The sequence below is a fragment of the Onychostoma macrolepis genome, chromosome 25, assembly GCF_012432095.1.
Source record: "Onychostoma macrolepis isolate SWU-2019 chromosome 25, ASM1243209v1, whole genome shotgun sequence".
Classification (NCBI taxonomy): Eukaryota; Metazoa; Chordata; class Actinopteri; order Cypriniformes; family Cyprinidae; genus Onychostoma; species Onychostoma macrolepis.
The window spans coordinates 20,876,742-20,896,192 of record NC_081179.1 but is presented as its reverse complement, the minus strand read 5'-3'; the positions used below and the strand labels follow the sequence as shown (position 1 = coordinate 20,896,192).

The 19,451-nt window shown below is 36.5% G+C and overlaps 1 protein-coding gene across 2 annotated transcripts in view; it reads right to left on the bottom strand.

Moving 5' to 3' along the window:
• The window catches only part of glg1a (golgi glycoprotein 1a), a 32,055-nt gene extending 13,101 nt beyond the window's left edge, over nucleotides 1–18,954 (bottom strand). The window contains exons 1-14 of one of the 2 annotated variants that reach the window (XM_058766996.1): nucleotides 18,595–18,954; nucleotides 11,967–11,996; nucleotides 11,388–11,474; nucleotides 11,086–11,301; nucleotides 7,705–7,908; nucleotides 7,557–7,628; nucleotides 7,008–7,194; nucleotides 6,711–6,922; nucleotides 5,649–5,770; nucleotides 5,245–5,346; nucleotides 3,601–3,754; nucleotides 2,419–2,556; nucleotides 242–328; nucleotides 29–91 (exon numbers count right to left, since the gene is read on the bottom strand). In XM_058766996.1, coding sequence (XP_058622979.1) covers nucleotides 29–91; nucleotides 242–328; nucleotides 2,419–2,556; nucleotides 3,601–3,754; nucleotides 5,245–5,346; nucleotides 5,649–5,770; nucleotides 6,711–6,922; nucleotides 7,008–7,194; nucleotides 7,557–7,628; nucleotides 7,705–7,908; nucleotides 11,086–11,301; nucleotides 11,388–11,474; nucleotides 11,967–11,996; nucleotides 18,595–18,894 — 1,974 coding nt within the window. In that variant the 5' untranslated portion in view covers nucleotides 18,895–18,954. The remainder of the gene's footprint in view (nucleotides 1–28; nucleotides 92–241; nucleotides 329–2,418; nucleotides 2,557–3,600; nucleotides 3,755–5,244; nucleotides 5,347–5,648; nucleotides 5,771–6,710; nucleotides 6,923–7,007; nucleotides 7,195–7,556; nucleotides 7,629–7,704; nucleotides 7,909–11,085; nucleotides 11,302–11,387; nucleotides 11,475–11,966; nucleotides 11,997–18,594) is intronic. The other variant, XM_058766997.1, reaches the window with a different exon arrangement.
• Nucleotides 18,955–19,451: the final 497 nt, after the last annotated feature.

Here is a 19,451-nt window from a genome sequence, read left to right as displayed (position 1 = left end):
AGTGATGAAAAAATGATTCGCAACTTACGTGACAGTAGGACTGGATCACAGGCTCACAGGCTCGAATCAACAAGGCCTCGATCTGAATGTCCTGGAAAACCAGACGCACCAAAATCAGTCCAAACCCACCCCAGACGTCTCGCGTCCAGCAGAGAACAATAGCACCCAAACATAGACACTGAGGCTTTTTAATTTCAGAGTCAAACTGCTGTAAAATTCACAAAAGCATTTATTTTTTTACCTCAGACTCCAATTCTGTGAGGTTTCCCACCACATCCCTGCAGTTAGAGACCAGATCATCTAAATGATCCTGTAAGCACTCCAGTTCCTGACAGACAAACATTGAGCAATAATGCATCACTGGGAATTTCTTTGCAAATTCAAACATTTCATAAGAAACATCTGTTGGTGTCCCAAGACTTTTTGTAGAGCATCACAGGCACAAATCTCATGTTTTCGAAATCATTATCTAACATAAAATTAACCATGGCCAGTAATCCCATTTCAGAAGCTGACCTTCTTAATTGTGTCCAACAATTAAATAAACAAAAATACAACTCTTAATATTAAAACCTTACATTTAAAACAAACACATTTAAACAAAACCTTTACAATAATTTGCATTATTAAATATTACTGTGGTAATAATTAGCCACGTCACCCAAGTTGTGCTCAATCCTGTTACCACATAATGTCCCCCATTACATTCCTAGCATTTCTTAAAATTGTGACACACCACTGGATTCTTTCTGAACCAGGGCAAAAAGACTAATTTTGTAGAAAATCTTGTACAAATATTGTAGTGTTGACAGCATTCACAAATCTCAACCATTCAATCCTGTTACTGGAGTTATTTTAAGGATATAAAAAAAAAAAAAAAAATAATAATAATAAAAATATTATTTTCTTCTTTAATTTACAGAAATGCACGTTCAATAAGTACTACAGTCTCTGTTGTGTGACAGCTTAATTTAGGATATGATGCGTTGCTTGCAACCCTGTTACCCATTCCGGTGTAGTTTTTTGTTTGTTCTTATACATTTGGACACAAATGTAATCAAATTTTTATATTTAAGTTCAATGCTTATTAAAATGTTCTTTACTAGAAAATTACAAATAAAAGGAAACGAAAAAAGAAAACAAATGAGTTTTTACAGTTTATTTAGACATCCTAAAAGTTAGTAACAGGGTTGCAAACATGGCAAACCTCAAAATGAACAGAACACAAAACTGTCCATTTGTAAGAAAAAAATAAAATAATAATTAATCATATACAGTCCATGGAAGGTGACAGACAGTTATTTTACTATCAGTGAGATCCTATTAGTTTTTATTATTTGGAAATATAATTTTTATTTTATTTTATATATTTTTATTAGTGCTGTCAAACGATTAATCGCATCCAAAATAAGTTTGTTTACATAATGTGTGTGTGTTGTGTATATTTATTATGTATATATAAATACACACACACACACGTATATTTAATAAAAATATTTTACACGTATAAACTTAACATTTTTATATAATATTAAATACATACATATACATATATATATATATATATATATATATACACACATATATACACAGAAATATTTTAAATATATACTGTATGTGTATTTATATATACACAAATTTACACAGTATAAACATGTAAACAAACTTATTTTGGATGCGATTAATTGCTTTATAGCACTAATTTTTATATAGTTCATATACATTTTATATAATTTTTTATTTAATTTGAGTTTTTGACATTATTTTTTAGTGTTTATACATTTTTTTTTCCAGTTTTAGTTTAGTACAAAAAGTTAGACTAAATAAAAATGAGTAACTACCAGAAATAGAGTTTTTATACTCATTTAATATTTTTTTCAGTTCAAGTTTATTTTATTACATGTTTTTAACGGTTTAAGTTCTAGTTTACTATAGTAAACCTTATGAAACCCCATAGAAGAAAAAAATAAAATAAAATTAAGGCGTATATAAACAAATCCTACATTTTAGTAACAAGGTTGCAAAGTTCGTAAACCTCACAAAATGAAAAAACAAACAAAAAAAAAAACAGATAATTTAAGAAAAAATGTGGTAACACTTTAGTTTAAGGTCTCTTAACTAGTTGCTTATTAGCATGCATATTACTAGAATATTAGCCATTTATTAGTAGTAATTAAGCACATATTAATGCCTTATTCTGTATGACCTTATTCTACATCCCTAATCCTACCCAAAACCTAAACTTAACAACTACCTTACTAACTATTAATAAGCAGCAAATTAGGAATTTATTGAGGGAAAAGTCGTAGTTAATAGTGAATAAGTGTTCCCTATTCTAAAGTGTTAACAAAACATGTTTTAATTGCACGTAACCAATGGAAAGTGAGAGCTATAATTAGTGTGATCTCATATACTGACCTGTCCAGCTTCAGTCTTCTCACTGCACCACTTCCCGAGGTCTGTCATGCATCGCTGCTGCAGCTCCGGATCCAGTTTCACATCCAGAGCCCTCTGGTGGAGGATCCTCTGAACCTCCGTCTTACAGTCCCGAGATAACTGCAGATCGATTCAAGACGCATTAGCACATATGCACACACACACACACACACACCTAAAGCAAACAAACAGACCCACAACCAATCAATCAGACACGTACACACAGTTCTGGATCCGTCTACAAACAGCGATCTGTGTGCACGTGTTTGACAGGTGTCATGAAATTTGATACCGTTACCATAAATGTTACACAAGAATTTCTATTTTTAGATTAGTCTGTAAAAAATTCCCAAGACCCACATCATTTGAGTTAATTTCCTGTCAATCACTACTCATTTAAAGCCCACAGCTTGAATTAATGTGATTTCCGTCTCAGCAAAGGAAGGTGATTTTGATTTGTCCCTGCTAATTTGCTGAGAACATGCATTTGTAGCTTGATCACATTTACTCTTAGAGTGAACGTCACCAGACCTGTCAGAAACATAAGTCATATTTCACAACAACAACAAAAAAAAAAATTTATATTATATATATATATATATGCTTTGCGTGAACACCATTTTGAGACCATTAAGATTTTCTGCACTGTGACATCAATTTATGTTATTTATAATAAAAAAATGTAAGACAAATAAGTATAAATAAATACTAGTTAAGCAGAAATAAATACTTGTAAATAAAACTATAAATAAAATTTATATAATTTAACTTGTGAATTATTTTTAACATTATTTTATTACTGAATTATGGTAATGATAATTGAGGGAGGTTGCTTATTTCACATGAAAATAATGTAACAATGCATAAAATGTTAATAGTAAAAAAACAAAATAATTGATTTTTCCTTTTGTTTCTGAGGTGAAATGCAGCTTAGTCGTGTTTTTGACAGGTTTGTGAGACTCCACTCTTTAAGGAAGCAGAGGATACTTACATTCAAACTCTCTTCCGAACTTACTTCAGAAATTTCTGATGAACCCTATAGTTGCATTTAGGAAGCCTCAGATAAGCTATAGTTTCTGAATGTCCTATTTTCTGATAACTCACAATGCAGTAGATAAAGTGTAGTGTGTAACATCAGGGTGTTTCAGTGAGTGTTAGTCGTACCCGTCGTCCCTGCATCTCGGTGCGGTAAGCGTGCCGGTACAGACAGGAGAAAACGGCTCCGGGCGGCATGAACTCGCTGGTCTCGTTCCAGCCGTGAGTGTGACAGATGCGGGCGGCATCGTTCTGACACTTTTTGTACAGGATGGGGTCCAGTCTGTAACCAGAACCACAGGGAAATGTTTGAACATGAACTGACATTTAGCCCCAACAGACACATGAACAGGAACTTCCCAAGTTGATTGTTGACAGAGTCTCAATAGGTTTTTAAGATCATTATCTGACACAAAATGAACCTTGCTGTGAGAGTACTTTTGACCTACTCAACAAAACAAAAAAAATCAAATAACTGAAAGAAAAAAAAAAGACATGAAAAAAACCAACTAAACAACAAAAATAGAAAACACAAAAATAAAATAAATAAAAACTAAGCAAAAAAGTAACAAAAGACCTAATGATAAATAAACAAAACTGAAAAAAATACAATAAAAATCTAATAGCTAAAAAAAAAAAAAAAAAAGAAAAAGTAAAAAAAAAACACAAAGATCAAATATAATAACTAAAATAATAATAAAAAACAAAAAATACTAAGCAAAAAAAGTCCTAATGATAAATAAACAAAAAACAAACAACACAAAAATAAAATACACCTTTAATCTTTAGTGACCCGGGACGTCATTCACTACCTTTCCCTCACTCATTTTTTAAAGTTTAAACAATATAACAAGAATATAAAATCATAAGAGAACGTCTGTTTTTTTGGGGGGTTTTTTTGTAAAAAGTGTATAGAGTCGCTAGGGACCCGAGAGGTATGTAATAGCTTAAGAATACTTATCTGTGCAACAATAATTAAATATCTGATGACTCAATGCATGCAATTCACCTTTATTCCTCGAGATGGCACTGTTTAATACAAAAAGATGACGTGATGTTTTACTTACGGCGGGCATAAAACAAAAGAATATCATCAGCAAATATTGAACTGGCTTGACTGCAGAGCAATTACTGTATGCAATTAAATATAAGTGCAAGTCATTTGATGCCGGATGTGGTGAATAAACTGCCAGCGATCAAAATATTGATTTCGAAGACGCTGAAAACGATAGTTTTGAAATATGGTCGAGATCACGAATATGAGCCAGATGCTGAATGTACTGGAGAAGTTCACTCTGATGATAACAACGACGGTAAAATCATCTGCTCAAATTGAACCCTTCTAAGTATCATAAGGTAATGAAATATGCTTTATTTTATTCTTTTTGTAATAGTTGCTAAAATATCAGGGGAGTTTTATCCTATTACAGCAGTTAGAGATCCATCAGTGTTAGATATATAGGTCCAGGTCGCTATGTAATAACTGGTGAAACATTCATGGATTTTAGGGTTAAATTAATTGCCACTTTTAAATATTACCACTGTAATACTTAGTTGTGTCTCTCGTTTTGTGCTCAACCACGTGATTTCCCCATTACAAAACAATAACACTCCTTAAACTTGTGATACACAAGAAGTAGCACTACTGCATTCTTACTGAAGCGTGGGGGGGAAATTACAAATAAGGAAGTACCTTAAGTGTAGAATTCAAAAGGGACTGTCAAAATTAAAAGTGGGGGATGAAACCTAATGGCAGAAAAACTTGTGACTCACTTCCAGTCTCTGGAGATGAAGTACTGCAGCTCCAGCAATCTGTGTTCACAGTCTTCAACCATCTTATCAGTGTACAGATGCTCCATCAGACAAGACAGGATCCTACAAACACACACACACACACACACACACACACTATATGAACAAAACTGACAGAAACGAGGTCAAATGTAAAGATGAACCAACAACATTCTGGGAAGTTTATGGAAGAAGGGGTTTGTTCAGAGCCATTATTGCAGTGTCACATGCAGTGCCTTAAGCAACAGAAAAGGCTTTGCTACGAAGCGCAAATGCAAAACGTCTTTAATATTAATAAGGCAACTATTTGTTCCATTTGTTGTTTTCCGACAGAAAGGCTTTCTAGCTGGCGCTCTGGCCCAAATATCTCAAACACGAGCACTCACATGGGGTCTCCGTTTCGGATGTGCTTGCAGGCGGTCTGGATGACGGACTCACAGGCCTCATTCAGAGCGCGATCAATGCGATAGTCGGCCCCGGGGTCTGTTTCCTGTATCAGTGTCTGGAGCTGATGGGGACACAGTTATGAAAGCCATAAGAGTCATTCATCACAGCCACTGCATTATTTAACATGAATGAATATCAAGACTTTATTCACGATTTAAATCAAGTCGAGCTCAGTTCATTAATCACAGGAAATACTGAAACACAGTGAACGCATATAATTAACTTGATATTTTTCAGCCTCTGGTGATATTTATTATCTTCATATTTATGCATTTGTTTTTTTGTAATCAGGATAATCAATATTTTGACTAAACAGCCATCTATCTATCTATCCATATCGATCTATCTACCTACCTACCTATCTGTCCATCCTCTGTCTCCATCTAAACAAAAACTAAAATCTAAAAATAAAAAACTAAAATAAAAAAAAACTAAGATAACAAAATCAACAAATACCTCTCTATATAAAAAATAAAAACAAAGGAAAAACTGAATTATAAAAAAAATAAAAACAGTAACATCCAACTAACTATATACAAAAAAAAAAAAAAGTAAACGAAAGACGACAAATAAACAAAACACTAATAAAAACAAAAATCACAAAAGCAAAAATAACAAACAAAACTAAAATACAAACATACACAAAAATAGATACAAATATCTAACAAAAACAAAAATATAAAAACTAAAAAACAACTGTTTATTTATCTGTTTATCAAAAAAACAAAAAAAACAAGATGATGAAAAATAAATAAATAAATAATTGTACTGTAATTTGACCAAGCCATTAGTACACTGTTTTGACACAATGGGGAGTAAAAAGAGTTTCTGTTAATCAGCCAAATGGCCACAGTATTCCCAAAAATCTCTCTCTCCAAAATAATGCCAGATATCATTAATTTACAACACATCGACCCATTGCTAATAATAAATGTATCTGAGATCAAGATATCGACCGGACCAACCAGCAATTAAGTGCATCAAAGTGCATTTCCACTCACAGCTTTCTGGCAGTGGCCTTCCAAGATGCCCTTGTCCCGGGACACCCTCATGAGGCAGTGCAGCGTTCGACCCTTGTGGTGCAGGCCGGAGCAGTGCGTATCAATCTCCCCTCTGCAATGCAGCACAATCTCAGGACTGAGCGAGTAATCTTCCATCAGCATTCGCCTGTAGTCCAGCATCTCTCCCTGACACTCGCCGCTCACGGTTTGCCCTGCGACAGAACGAACGCAAACATGTGGAAACCAAAACCGTCGGGGGCAGAACCTGGGCCCGTCCGCACTGCATCAAAGCCTCACCTCGGTGCACGGCTGCCTCCAGACACAGCAGCAGGTACGAGAGCTTGGCCTCTCTGGCTCGCGGCATGGCCGTGTCCATGTTGCAGCGGTATTTACGCAGGTCCGGTTTGCAGGCTTTAGCCAGCGAGTAACTGACCTTGTAGTCCTGAGCGATCAGCTTCTGACGAGTGGAAAGAGCATCCTTGCACTGCGGAAAACACAGGCACAATAATAAATAAATGTGTTTTAAGCGATTTTTCATTTTAACTGCTAGGTAAATAAATAGATGAGAAGAAATTACTGATTTAAAAAATTTAAACTATATAAAGGGCACGAGTCAGACTTGAACCCATATTTCAATTACCAGAAGTGCTTTTTAATAGTTTTCATTAACAATAACACCGGTCTTGGTCAATTGTAAAACACCTAAAGCTTTGCATAAAATGCATTTGTAAAGAAGCAAGAGGAAGACTGGGTTGTGGTTAAGTGGTTGTGTTATAATTTGTGTCAAGTGTATTTTCTGCACACCATCACTATAAATTGCTTCAGCCAAACGAAAACCAAACGTACCTTGTCTGACATGCTCTCCTCAAACTTGTGGTTGAACAGACATTTGTAGACCTTTCCTTCTCCGGCTTGAGTCTGAAACAAACGAACAGAGCAGACCATCAGCACACAGAAGTGCACAGTGAGTGTGTATTAGGGGATTGCGGCGTACGTTTTCGCAGAAGCGCTCGCGGTCTTCCCGACAGGCGAAGTAGAGATGGCGGTCGAGGTGGAAGTCGTCGGAGGAGAGTTCGGCCACACGCATGATGGCTTTCTTACAATCCTCTTTGATGACGGACTGACCCAGCTGCTCCTCGGCTTCAGCCACCAGGCCTTTCTCCAGACACGCGATCACCTCGCCCTGAGAGTGGATGTCCTGTAGAGAACAGGCATGCGACAACAGGTCACATCTACAGTATTTCAACGGCAGTTTAACAAGCTGTCCTGGTCTCCAGAGCTGCAGTTCTGAATCTCAGACCAGCTGAACTGGCTAAAGTGAAGAACTAGCCAACTGCCTTTGATTCAGCTGACAGCTCCCACTACAACAAAGCATTGGTCCTAAAAAGACTTTGTCTGTCGTGCTAATCAGAGCTACAAGAACCTGGATCTTCATTCCATCAAATTTAAATTAATTGGAAAATTCATTTATTCACCCTCAAAAAAAAAAAAAAAAAAAAAAAAAAAACACTACTTTGTTCATAGTTTATGCTTGATGCGCGAGAATAAACCTCATTGGTTTTTGTGCTTCAAACAAGCAAGTTTGATCTTCTGTTGACCATATTTAAAGTGCTTTGTGTATGTGCGCTGATCAACGTTTAAATATAAATAAAAGCCTATGAATTACTTTTAAGATGTCTTTAAGAACATTTTGAAGTTTTGGTGGAAAGGACTTGAGTGACAAATCTCTCAGGTTTCATTAAAAAATATCTTCGTTTTGCTTTAAAGATTAATGAAAGTCTTTGGGATTTTTGAATAAGTTGTATAAATTTTGGAAATTTTCTTTTGTGGGTGAAGAATCCTTGTATTATAATGCTGCCCGATATTAAAGTGCCACTTATGGATCATTGATTTTTGAAAATGACCTTTCATGCAGTGTGTAACACAGCTCTGTGAATGAAAACATCTTTCAATCTGAAAGTGCACCGTGTATAAAGTTATTGTCTCTCAAAAGAAAGAGTCGACACTGAATCATTGAAACGAGTCATTTTTAAAACGACTCCCAAGCCATTTCATGCTGACATCAACATGAAACATCAGCATATTGCCCGCCCACTTGTTGGTCTTTTTGTGTTGGTCTGAATGAAAATGCAAATTCATTCTTTGCCACTAGGTGCAGCTTTTGGATCGTTAAAAATAGCGGTTTCCCCGGTAACGCTGTACACAAAGCAGCACTGCAAAACGCTGCTTTATCAGACATTACAGGGAAGTTGAAATGAAAATGAGACCAATCGGACCAATCACCACAGATTAGCATCACGCAAAGGAGGGGTTTAAAAAAATGAATCTTTAAACGAATAGTTTGCGAGTCGTTGAGCAAATAAGGTAAAAATAAATGCATATTATAAAGAAAATTAAAGTGTTTTTTGACCTTGCATGCATGTCAACCTGTTGTTGGGGACTCCCGAAATCAAAATATGAACCTTTCATAACCCATAATAGGGGCACTTTAACATGCTTATTAATTGTCACATTATGCCCAATAAACGATACTGAAACTAGGGATGCTCCGATCAGGATTTTTGAGGCCGATCACAAAAAGCAGTATCTGCCGATACCGATCTTTTTAAAGCCTTCTTTTTATCATGTAGAATTATTTACAGTCATATGCCAATCAAGATTTTCCGACATTTAGTCAGGGCCTGAAATGGGGAATTCTCCTCTTAGTTGACTTGAGACTTTTTTTTTTTTATTTGAGGTGTGGAGGGGGGCATTTTTCAAAAAAATATATTTCTCACACATAAATGCTTGATCATGCAGTGCGTTTGTGTTTTTATAATTGTGCAATTGTTGCACAATAGCTTACACACAGCACAAGCCTGTTTTTGTGAGATGTATATGAGGCGGCACGTAAGCGGTGCAGAAGCAGCACGGACTCATTGTGCTTTCACACAGGAGTCCGCTACTGATCTGTGGCTGTTTATCAAACACAACATTTATCCATTATTTTGATTTCAAATCCAAACATTGTTACTGAGAATGCTTTTTCAGCATTGTGATTCTTTTTACACAGTACAGTAATACAATCTTTCATAGACACGTTTATACGCAATAAATATAAGAAACATTATTCAATGCTTTTTACTTTTGCATTTACTTCTAGATTGATATATTAAGTTGCTCAAGCAAGTGGCAAAACATTTAAACTTCTTTACTTTATCGTTATCACAAACATTCTAAATTAAAACTTAACATTATCATTAACAGTCAGCACTACTGCCTTTTCTTTTGCATTTAAATCTTTATTACAAGCAAACCTGCGGTTCATAAATAACTTTGTTTTCCTACCTCCACGAGTGCCGTCTAGTATCGCCTTGTATATCTAAAAGAGCTCCTTTCCTTTAAAGGAGTAGTTCACTTCCAGAACAAAAATGTTCAGATAATGCACTCAACCCCTTGTCATATAAGATGTTCATGTCCTTCCTTCTTCAGTCGTAAAGAAATTATGTTTTTTGAGGAAAACATTCCAGGATTTCTCTCCATATAATTGACTTCTATGGTGCCCCCGAGTTTGAACTTCCAAAATGCAGTTTAAACGCAGCTTCAAAGGGCTCTAAACGATCCCAGTCATGGAAGAAGGGTCTTATCTAGCGTAACAATCTGTTATTTTTTCAGCGTGAGATCGGTTTATGAGATCGGCCTTTTAAAGAGACCGCCGATCAAACATCCCAAAGCGATTATCGGCCGATAGTGATCGGTATCCGATCAATCGGAGCACCACTAATTGAAACTACTATTGTCTCAACAACAAAAAAAACATTAACAACAAAAACCAGTCATTTTAAGTTCTACAAGTTAAATTAGTCATCACAACGCTATCATGTACAGTATGAGAAATTTATATTCATTTTGATTCACGTAATATTACATTTAAGAGTGTTATTAAACATTTTAATTAAATTTAAAATGAACTGAGTGAGTGTTAAATGATGACAAATCTAAATGTAAAAATATGTTAAATGAGCATGCATAATTAAATATGCAATATCAACCGATGGGGAAAAAAATTAAAAATAAATAAAAATAAATAAATAAATACTAAAACAACTTGTGAGAACTGTTTCAAGCACAACTTCAAACAGAGTTGCAAAGATGAATAAAATAAAGAGTTCTAAAAAGCATGTATTTGTTGCTTTAGTGTTTGGCTACTGTCCTGTATTTAACATTAATGTAGCAGAAGCTTGCAGAGCTGCAAAAAATACTGGCGCGGTTATCAGAAAGTATCACAGTAAAGAGTGGTTTAAAAAAGAAAAAAAAGAAAAAAAGTGTTACATCCTTTTTCAAAGACTGTGGTCATACTGTTGCTTTCAGTTACCCACAATGCACCTGGGCTTACCTTCTCTCCAGTGTTGACACTTCCACAGTGCAGTTTGTTGATGTCGTCCTTGCACTGGTCCATGAAGCCGCAGATCAGCCGGTAATCGCTGAAGATGATGCTGGTCATCTTGGTGATGTACTGGTTACACTGGTACTCGGAGATGTTGGTGCGGTGATCTACTAAACACGACACCAGGTAACCCTTCCCACGTTCCTCAGCGGCACACTCCTTAATCTGGAGACAAACCAGGTTTATAGTGACTTTGTGGTACAGTTTGAAATAAAAGTTTGTTTTCCTTCACTGCCACCATGCATACTTACCCCACCGATGGTGGTCTTGCACACCTCAACGGCGACAGACTCAAACTTCGGATCAGTCGTCAGATTGAGCTTGTAGTTCCACAGCAGCTAAAAATAAAACAGGACGATTTATTTGCATAACTTAAATCTTACAGTACTGAATGAATTTTAATCCGCCAAATTAGATTTTTCTTTATTATCTTATCTTCTTTGTATTTGTCATTTTAAATTATATTAATTTAAAACATACAAAACAAAAAACAATTTAGACATTAGACTAACTGAAAAAATAAATAAAATCCAAAATTAAACAAAAGATTAAATTAATTTTCATTATTTGAAAGTGAGAATGTTTATATTTGTTGCATTAAAACAAAAACATGAAAGAAAAAAACAAACACAAAATAAAAACCAAACAAACAAATGAAAAAAAACACAAAAACCCCACTAGAATAGTTAACCTCACTTTTGGTTTGAAATATCAAAAAAAAAAAAAAAAAAAAAAAAAACTCCAGCTAGTTTGTTTGGGTTTAACCATCAACCGTCACTCAGATCAACATCCAGGACCAAAAATAAGAGGAATAGTGTGTAAACACTTACATGATTGCAGTCTGCAGCGATCTCAGTCTCCTAAAGAGATTAAGAAGAGAAAATATAAATTATAATTGTTCACACAGACAAAAGTAATAGGCATGCAAAACGACATGATTTTCAAGACTAGCCATGTATAATTACACTGGTTTCAGGTTCACCCCAATATTTAAGGGGCATTTAAAACATTGTATTGTGCTTACAAACAAGTAGAATAAGTGCAACAATATAACTGAACGCAGTGCCTCAAAGAGCATTTTTAAAGTGTTTAACTCGACAACATTTGTTGTGGGATGCTCAAAACATTGTGACACTTCAGCAACCACAAATGTCTGAATATGTATGGCTGTAGCACTGGTGCTTTAAAAGAGCCAAGAACACAGTTTTACCACACAAACAAAGCTATGCTTAAAAATATCAAAACTTAAAAAAAAAAATCTAGACCACAGTAGTCACAGTTGTTAGTCAAATATTGTGACCCATCCCCAGTAAGCAATGCATAAAATAATAGCAGTTGCTAATGTTTGTTATATTTACTTTTAGGCTTTTGAAATGTATTTGCATTAATTTGTGACCCCAGGTAGAGGCGAGGTGAAAATTAAAACTAGATGCAAACAGAAATCAGCTTCCTGCTGTACATCCTGTGTGTGGAATGCTAATATTTAACAAGAGTTTTAGATGATGTCTCTATCTGATAATTAACATTCTGACAAAAATTAAACGTTCGAGTATGAAAATTCATTATTAAAACAACCTAATTAAACTTCAGGCTCTTTTTAATTTCAGTTTAGGCAGATTAAACCGAATGAGGTGAAAGCAATCGATACATCAAAACTTTAATTTTTTTTTTTAGCCTTTTAATATCACCAAATTTCACATAATCTGGTGGATTTACATTATTTAATGCTGGGAGGACGTTTGTTCACATTCTCCTGGAGAATCAAATGTGTGCTGAGTAAATACTGCGAGTCTCAAATGACAAAGCACACCGCTTAAAGCCAACATACCGAAACACGCTGGTAATTTGCATTTCAAATAAACACACAGCTTGCATATCATTCACTTTATGATAATCTCTTCCCCGTGCGATTCTTCGGAAGGAACCGAAAGGTTAAAACATACACCAATGTTTGTCATGACAAGAACAAGTATTTTGCAATAGTCTTGTGACTGATAATTGAGCATTTAAGTTTGACAAATGTGTGACATTCACTGCAAAGTGAAAGTTATTTGACAAATATGAGCACACAGTAACATGAATTAGAGAGAAGGTCAGCATCTGTAGAAACTGAGAGAGTATGTGTCTTCAACATGGGCTTTAGTAGAAAAACTAGGCCTTTTAATTACATTTTATTCCTCCGCTAATAAATTGCTCTTTGTGATGTGAAAACTTCAGCAGTCAAGCGCAATCAACATAACAGTAGGGTCTCCCTAACCGTGCTGACTTGATACTGATCTTTATTTGAACAGCTGAGAACAAGCCCAGACAGAAAGCATCCTCAGCATAGCACAGGACAGCTGTTAAAGGCCCGCTGTAAATATCAAGCGGGAAATTCTTGATTCTCATGGAGCTGAAGGCCTTGATAAGTGTCACAATGTTACTAAAAACAGCATCCAAATCCAATCAAAGACACAGCAACCTGTTTTGACCTCGGCCTGTGCTGAGTGTCTCAGCCTTTGAGAGTTGTAATGGGGTTTATTAACTCTAAAAGGATTTAAAGCTACAGCTTATCTGTGCAATTATGCTGCATCTGTCTATAATATATAATGCAAGTGAACAAGATAATATTATATCATTATTATAACCCTGTATGATTGCAAAGCAATATTAGGATACTGCTTAGAGACCAGAAAAATCACTGCTTATTTGGGCCATTGTCTTCTCAACATCATATAAATGGCCTGGCGTCAAGATCTTTTCTCCAGCTGTGTCAGGATTTTATTATTTTTTTAAAAGCCACCAGGGTTTTTTCCTCCAGCAGATTATAAATAATGGAGGTAAACAAACTGTCTCCATTCATTCGGTCTTTATTTATGAGAAACAATGAGGAACATTGTACAGCTAAATAATTGACCTTACAGTGAGGGCTCCCACTGACAGTGATTCTCCATTGGAAGACAAAGTCTAAAGTTCATTTATAGTCTGAGAAAAACACGGAAAACTCTGAAGGATATCTTCACATGATCATTAAGCAATAAAATGTTACAAACTGAAAAACAACCTGAACTAGATCAAGTGATGACCCCAAAAAACCTGTAACAGCGATGACAAAATCTACAACAGCTGAGAAATAAGCTGTAATGGTAATGAACAGCCAGAGGAAAAAACCTGTAACAGTGATGAAAAGCCAGATAATTGACCTGTAATATGATGAACATCTGAGAAATAACATTTCATGGTAGTGAACGGTCAGAGAAATAACCTTCATCTGTTACAAACAGAAACAACCTGAACTAGATCAAAGTGATGAACCAATAGGGCTGTCGTGATAACCGCAATATCGCGCTCTTGACGAGCATAACCGCAGAGGAATGCAACCACCGCAATATTTCAGTGTTTTCTTTTTCGTAAGGTTACGCCCTTCTTGTTTTACATTTTGTGCATGTGTACTGAATATTAGTAATGATAACAATGTGTACCATGCTGATTTGCACAGAGGCTCAGTAAATTTGCACTTAACAGACAGTGAATGAGAGAGAGATTGACTGATCGCGTGCGATTACCTGCGTCTGTCCTTCAGGCTGAGTCATGTATATCTGTGAAAACAGGTTGTCATGTCCAAGGAAAGCGAAATCTGTCTTAGCATCGACGCTCTGCTGGTCAGCTGAGCCTTTAAAAGTGGCGCTCAAAGTTAAAATGATTTCAACAGCGTGTTTCATTACAAATATCTGAATGAATCAGCGCTTTTGAACGTGTAGTTGAATGAAGACTCACTCAAAGACAGTCTCTTAACAATGAAACTGCACTGACTGACAGCCGTCTAGAACACGCAGGTGAAATATCAACAGAAAAAGTATCTTGTCAGTCAGATTCAGAACTAACTGTTATATATATATAGGCTAACAATATACTAATGATCTTATTTTCAGGTTTATGTTTTGTTATGTGGACCGTTATTTTGTCATTCTCTTCTGTTTACTTCACTTCATGTTTCAACGCGATTTAGTTTCGGTTTCATTGGTTTCTGAATATGACCTCGTTACATCGTAACACATACACACAGATTATACATTATATATGTAATGCCGCATACCGCGCTATTGAGCCACTCAAAATTACCGCAAGGGAAATTCCTTTACCGCAACCGCCCTATGACCCCAAAAACCTGAATGCGATGACAAAACCTATAACAGCTGAGAAACAAGCTGTAATGGTAATGAACAGTCAGTGAGTTAACCTGTAATGTGATGAACAGCCAGATAAATAACCTGAAACAGTGATGAACAGCCAGAAAATAACCTGAAACAGTGATGAACAGCCAAAGATAACCTGAAACAGTGATGAACAGCCAGATAAATAACCTGAAACAGTGATGAACAGCCAGATAAATAACCTGAAACAGTGATGAACAGCCAAAGATAACCTGAAACAGTGATGAACAGCCAAAGATAACCTGAAACAGTGATGAACAGCCAGATAAATAACCTGAAACAGTGATGAACAGCCAGATAAATAACCTGAAACAGTGATGAACAGCCAAAGATAACCTGAAACAGTGATGAACAGCCAGATAAATAACCTGAAACAGTGATGAACAGCCAGATAAATAACCTGAAACAGTGATGAACAGCCAGATAAATAACCTGAAACAGTGATGAACAGCCAGATAAATAACCTGAAACAGTGATGAACAGCCAGATAAATAACCTGAAACAGTGATGAACAGCCAGATAACCTGAAACAGTGATGAACAGCCAGATAAATAACCTGAAACAGTGATGAACAGCCAGATAAATAACCTGAAACAGTGATGAACAGCCAAAGATAACCTGAAACAGTGATGAACAGCCAGATAAATAACCTTTGTGTGTGATAAACTTACAGAGAAATCATTTGTAATAGTGATGACCAGGCTGGAATGAACATCTAGTAAAATAACCTACAATGTGATGAAGAGCTGAGAAATAGCTAACAAATATCCCATCCATTGAATTACCCCTGCAATGTGATGATCAGCCAGAGAAAATGACCCACCATTAACAGGCCCTGCCTGCCAGGCCTGAACAATCCAATACAACAGATCACAGAACCAACGCTAAACCCATAATCAGCACAAGTAAAGGGAAACCTAGCTCTGCTAGTTAAGAACCGTTCAACAAATGTTCAACAAAAGTAAAAGCACTGTGTGTGTAATCAGTAACTAAGAGCTAATTACCTGACTCGCATTACACATCTATCAGACCACCTGACACCGGCAATAAATGGGACACTTCAGAAGTATTATTACACAAGGACCTCAATGGTCATATTGCTTCCGTATTTGTTGATCATGCAACGATTCAAACGTTGACCCTTGACAAACTAATAGCAGTACTCACTTATCATGAACCCAATGAACACAGCACAACCAGTCAGTCAAGTCGAACAAAAGCAGAAATTCAGTTTACAAGCCATCCTTGTTCATACCAAGGATGATAACTATAACGAAACCACAACTTTAAAGTTTTAATAATCGTTCTAATTATACCACAACTACAACACCGAGTAATGATATCCCCAGAATCACTTTCAGAATTTTTTTTATAAGTATTTTTATTGTTATTTTTTTAGGTGAATGCAACTAAAACATACTAAAAACAAAAATATTTGCAAATATTGTGAAGAAATATTATATAATATTATATATATATATATATATATATATATATATATATATATATATATATATATATATATATATATATATATATATATTATATATATATATATATATATATATATATATATATATATATATATATATATATATATATATATATATATATAGAAAAAAAAAAAAATTTTACAGGTAAACCTATTCGTGATAATTATAATTCGGCTTATAAGAATGATATGAAAAATGAGCTTTCTCGGAAGTGCCCGATGCAACATTATATCAGCCAATTTATCTGCTGATTGTTGATTGAATGTTCATTTATTCAAAGCGTGCATGTTTGGAACAGTCTTTCCTCTGTTGAACACAAAAGAAAATATTTTGAAGGATGTTGGCAACCAAACAGTTGACGGTAGCCATTGACTTTCACAGTAAGGTAAAAATACCACGTCAACGGCTACCGTCAACTGTTTGGTTGCCAACATCCTTCAAAATATCTTATTTTGTGCTCAACAGAGGAAAGCAACTCTTACAGGTTTGGAAGACATGATTTTTGGATGATCTTTCCCTTTAAGATGTGGGCATGGCACTCAAAAATGAAGGTGAGCTTGGGCTGCTGCGTTCCACTCCACTTTTAGACATGCACTCGCGAACTTCCTGTTTTGACCGAGGGAGCGAGTCTGCTTCATATGCACACTTCAGGCCGCTCCATAGACCACAATGCAACACGATTATGACGTCATCACAGACCGCGTTTAATTTATCCCCACCCCAACCAACTCTATAATATATAAATAATTTTTTTTAACATTTAAAACAGCCCAAGCATACCTATATACATACGGAACGCTGCACCGAACAAATTCGTAAGGGGAAAAATGTAAACAATAAACCAACTGTATAGCAAATTCGAAAGTGATCAAGGGCTCAGGACGTCCCAGTTCAGCCCCATCGCAAGGGTTCGGCCAGAAGTGGGCACTCATGCAACGTAATCAATGACGTACATCCGAGTAAACGAGACAGAGGCAAGTTTGCAAAAGTGAAGGGACTGGAACACAGCCTCGGAGTCAAAAGTAGCGGGGCGGGGTTTAAGCGCACTAAATGATTGGAGAAGTCCAGCATGCGTCACCTGAGAGAAGTCAGACCATTTAACTGAAACACTGAGTTATTAAATTAATTAAATATTAAAAAGTAAAATTAAAATAAATATTTGCATAAAGCACAAACGTTCATAATACATAGATTTTAATGAGTAGCAGTGATAATGCCGACTTCAACAGAAGCCATTGTGCTCATCTCATTTGCTAGCATTACATAATTCACCACCCTGCTGCTATAATATCAGCGACCGCATTTTTCAAAATATCACATCGGTCGCCGCGCGCTAGCAGTGCAGGTGACGTCACAGAGGGGCTGACTCAGACCGCATATTTGGGCGTGCAGCTGAGCTCTAAGTAGGCAGCTCATTAGGGATTGAGACACGGCCGTTAACAGGAAGCACTCTATTAACCGTGATAACCGGATCTTCAACCCCCCAAAACTGCTTGTATGTGACATTCAGAGGCCTTTCTTGTCAAACTGCGTCTGATGTTTAAATATGAATAAAATCTTCTCACGCTTGTTGCTTATGAATCTATATGATCTTTAACTTATGAATGTCGCACAAATGCACGAAGACGCTGCAGATCCAGATGTGTGTTAGAATAACACAGTAACGTAACGTTATGCAGACTATGATCGGTCAGTTCTGCTCTGTACGCGGCTTTAATCGCCACGCGCTCACAGACTATGCGTTAAATACAGACTCGGCCGTGTTTTCTTACGTCTTTTCGGTCCTGCAGGCACTCGAGCACGGCCAGGTTGTTGTTCCAGGAGTGTTTGGGGCAGATCCGGCTCACGTCCTCCCGACAGGCCGCCTCCTCCGCGAGCTTCCAGCCGCCGCTGCGCCGCACCGCGGAGGCCCCGTCCAGCGCCGCCGCTTTGCCCTCTCCCGCCGCGTTTCTGCCTCTTTCGGGATTATCCGCGGCGTTATCGGTGTCCGATTTGCCTCCATGAGCGGAAGACATCCAGCCGGAGATGAATATCAACAGCAGCAGTCGCTGCACACGTCTACACGCCGCCATCTTCGCGGAGACAACTTACGAATCCTACTACGGCCAGGAGGACGCTCATGAATATTAATTAGCACGCTCTGACGTCGAGTCGCTTCCTGAAAGTCCGAGCTGGTTGCCTTATTAATATTCATGAGCTAAATCCCCAACCGTAGTAGGATTCGTTAGTTCTCGGTTGAAGTGGTGCGGAATTCAGGGTTCACGAACTAAACATGGGCCACGTAGACGGAGACTTAGAGATACTTGGTTTATTAGATGAAAGGAAGATAAGGAAAGAAATTAGCATGAAACAGTGAGTTGAGAAATGGGCGGGGCTTAGAGGTCCAGAGACTTTGTACGATGGGTGTGTGCAACTATAAGTAACGTTATTTTTATGTTTTAACTTCTCACTGTGTATTCTCAGTCAAACCATTTTAAGTTTATTTAGTGTCTTTATTCAGGAAAAAAATCATGATCCACAACGCTGCTGCAGTAACGCGTAATATGGTGTTGTCATCTGGTTCCTGTAACTTTTCTCAGCGATGACCACGATGCACCAATCACGATCGATTACGATTACATGATTGTGT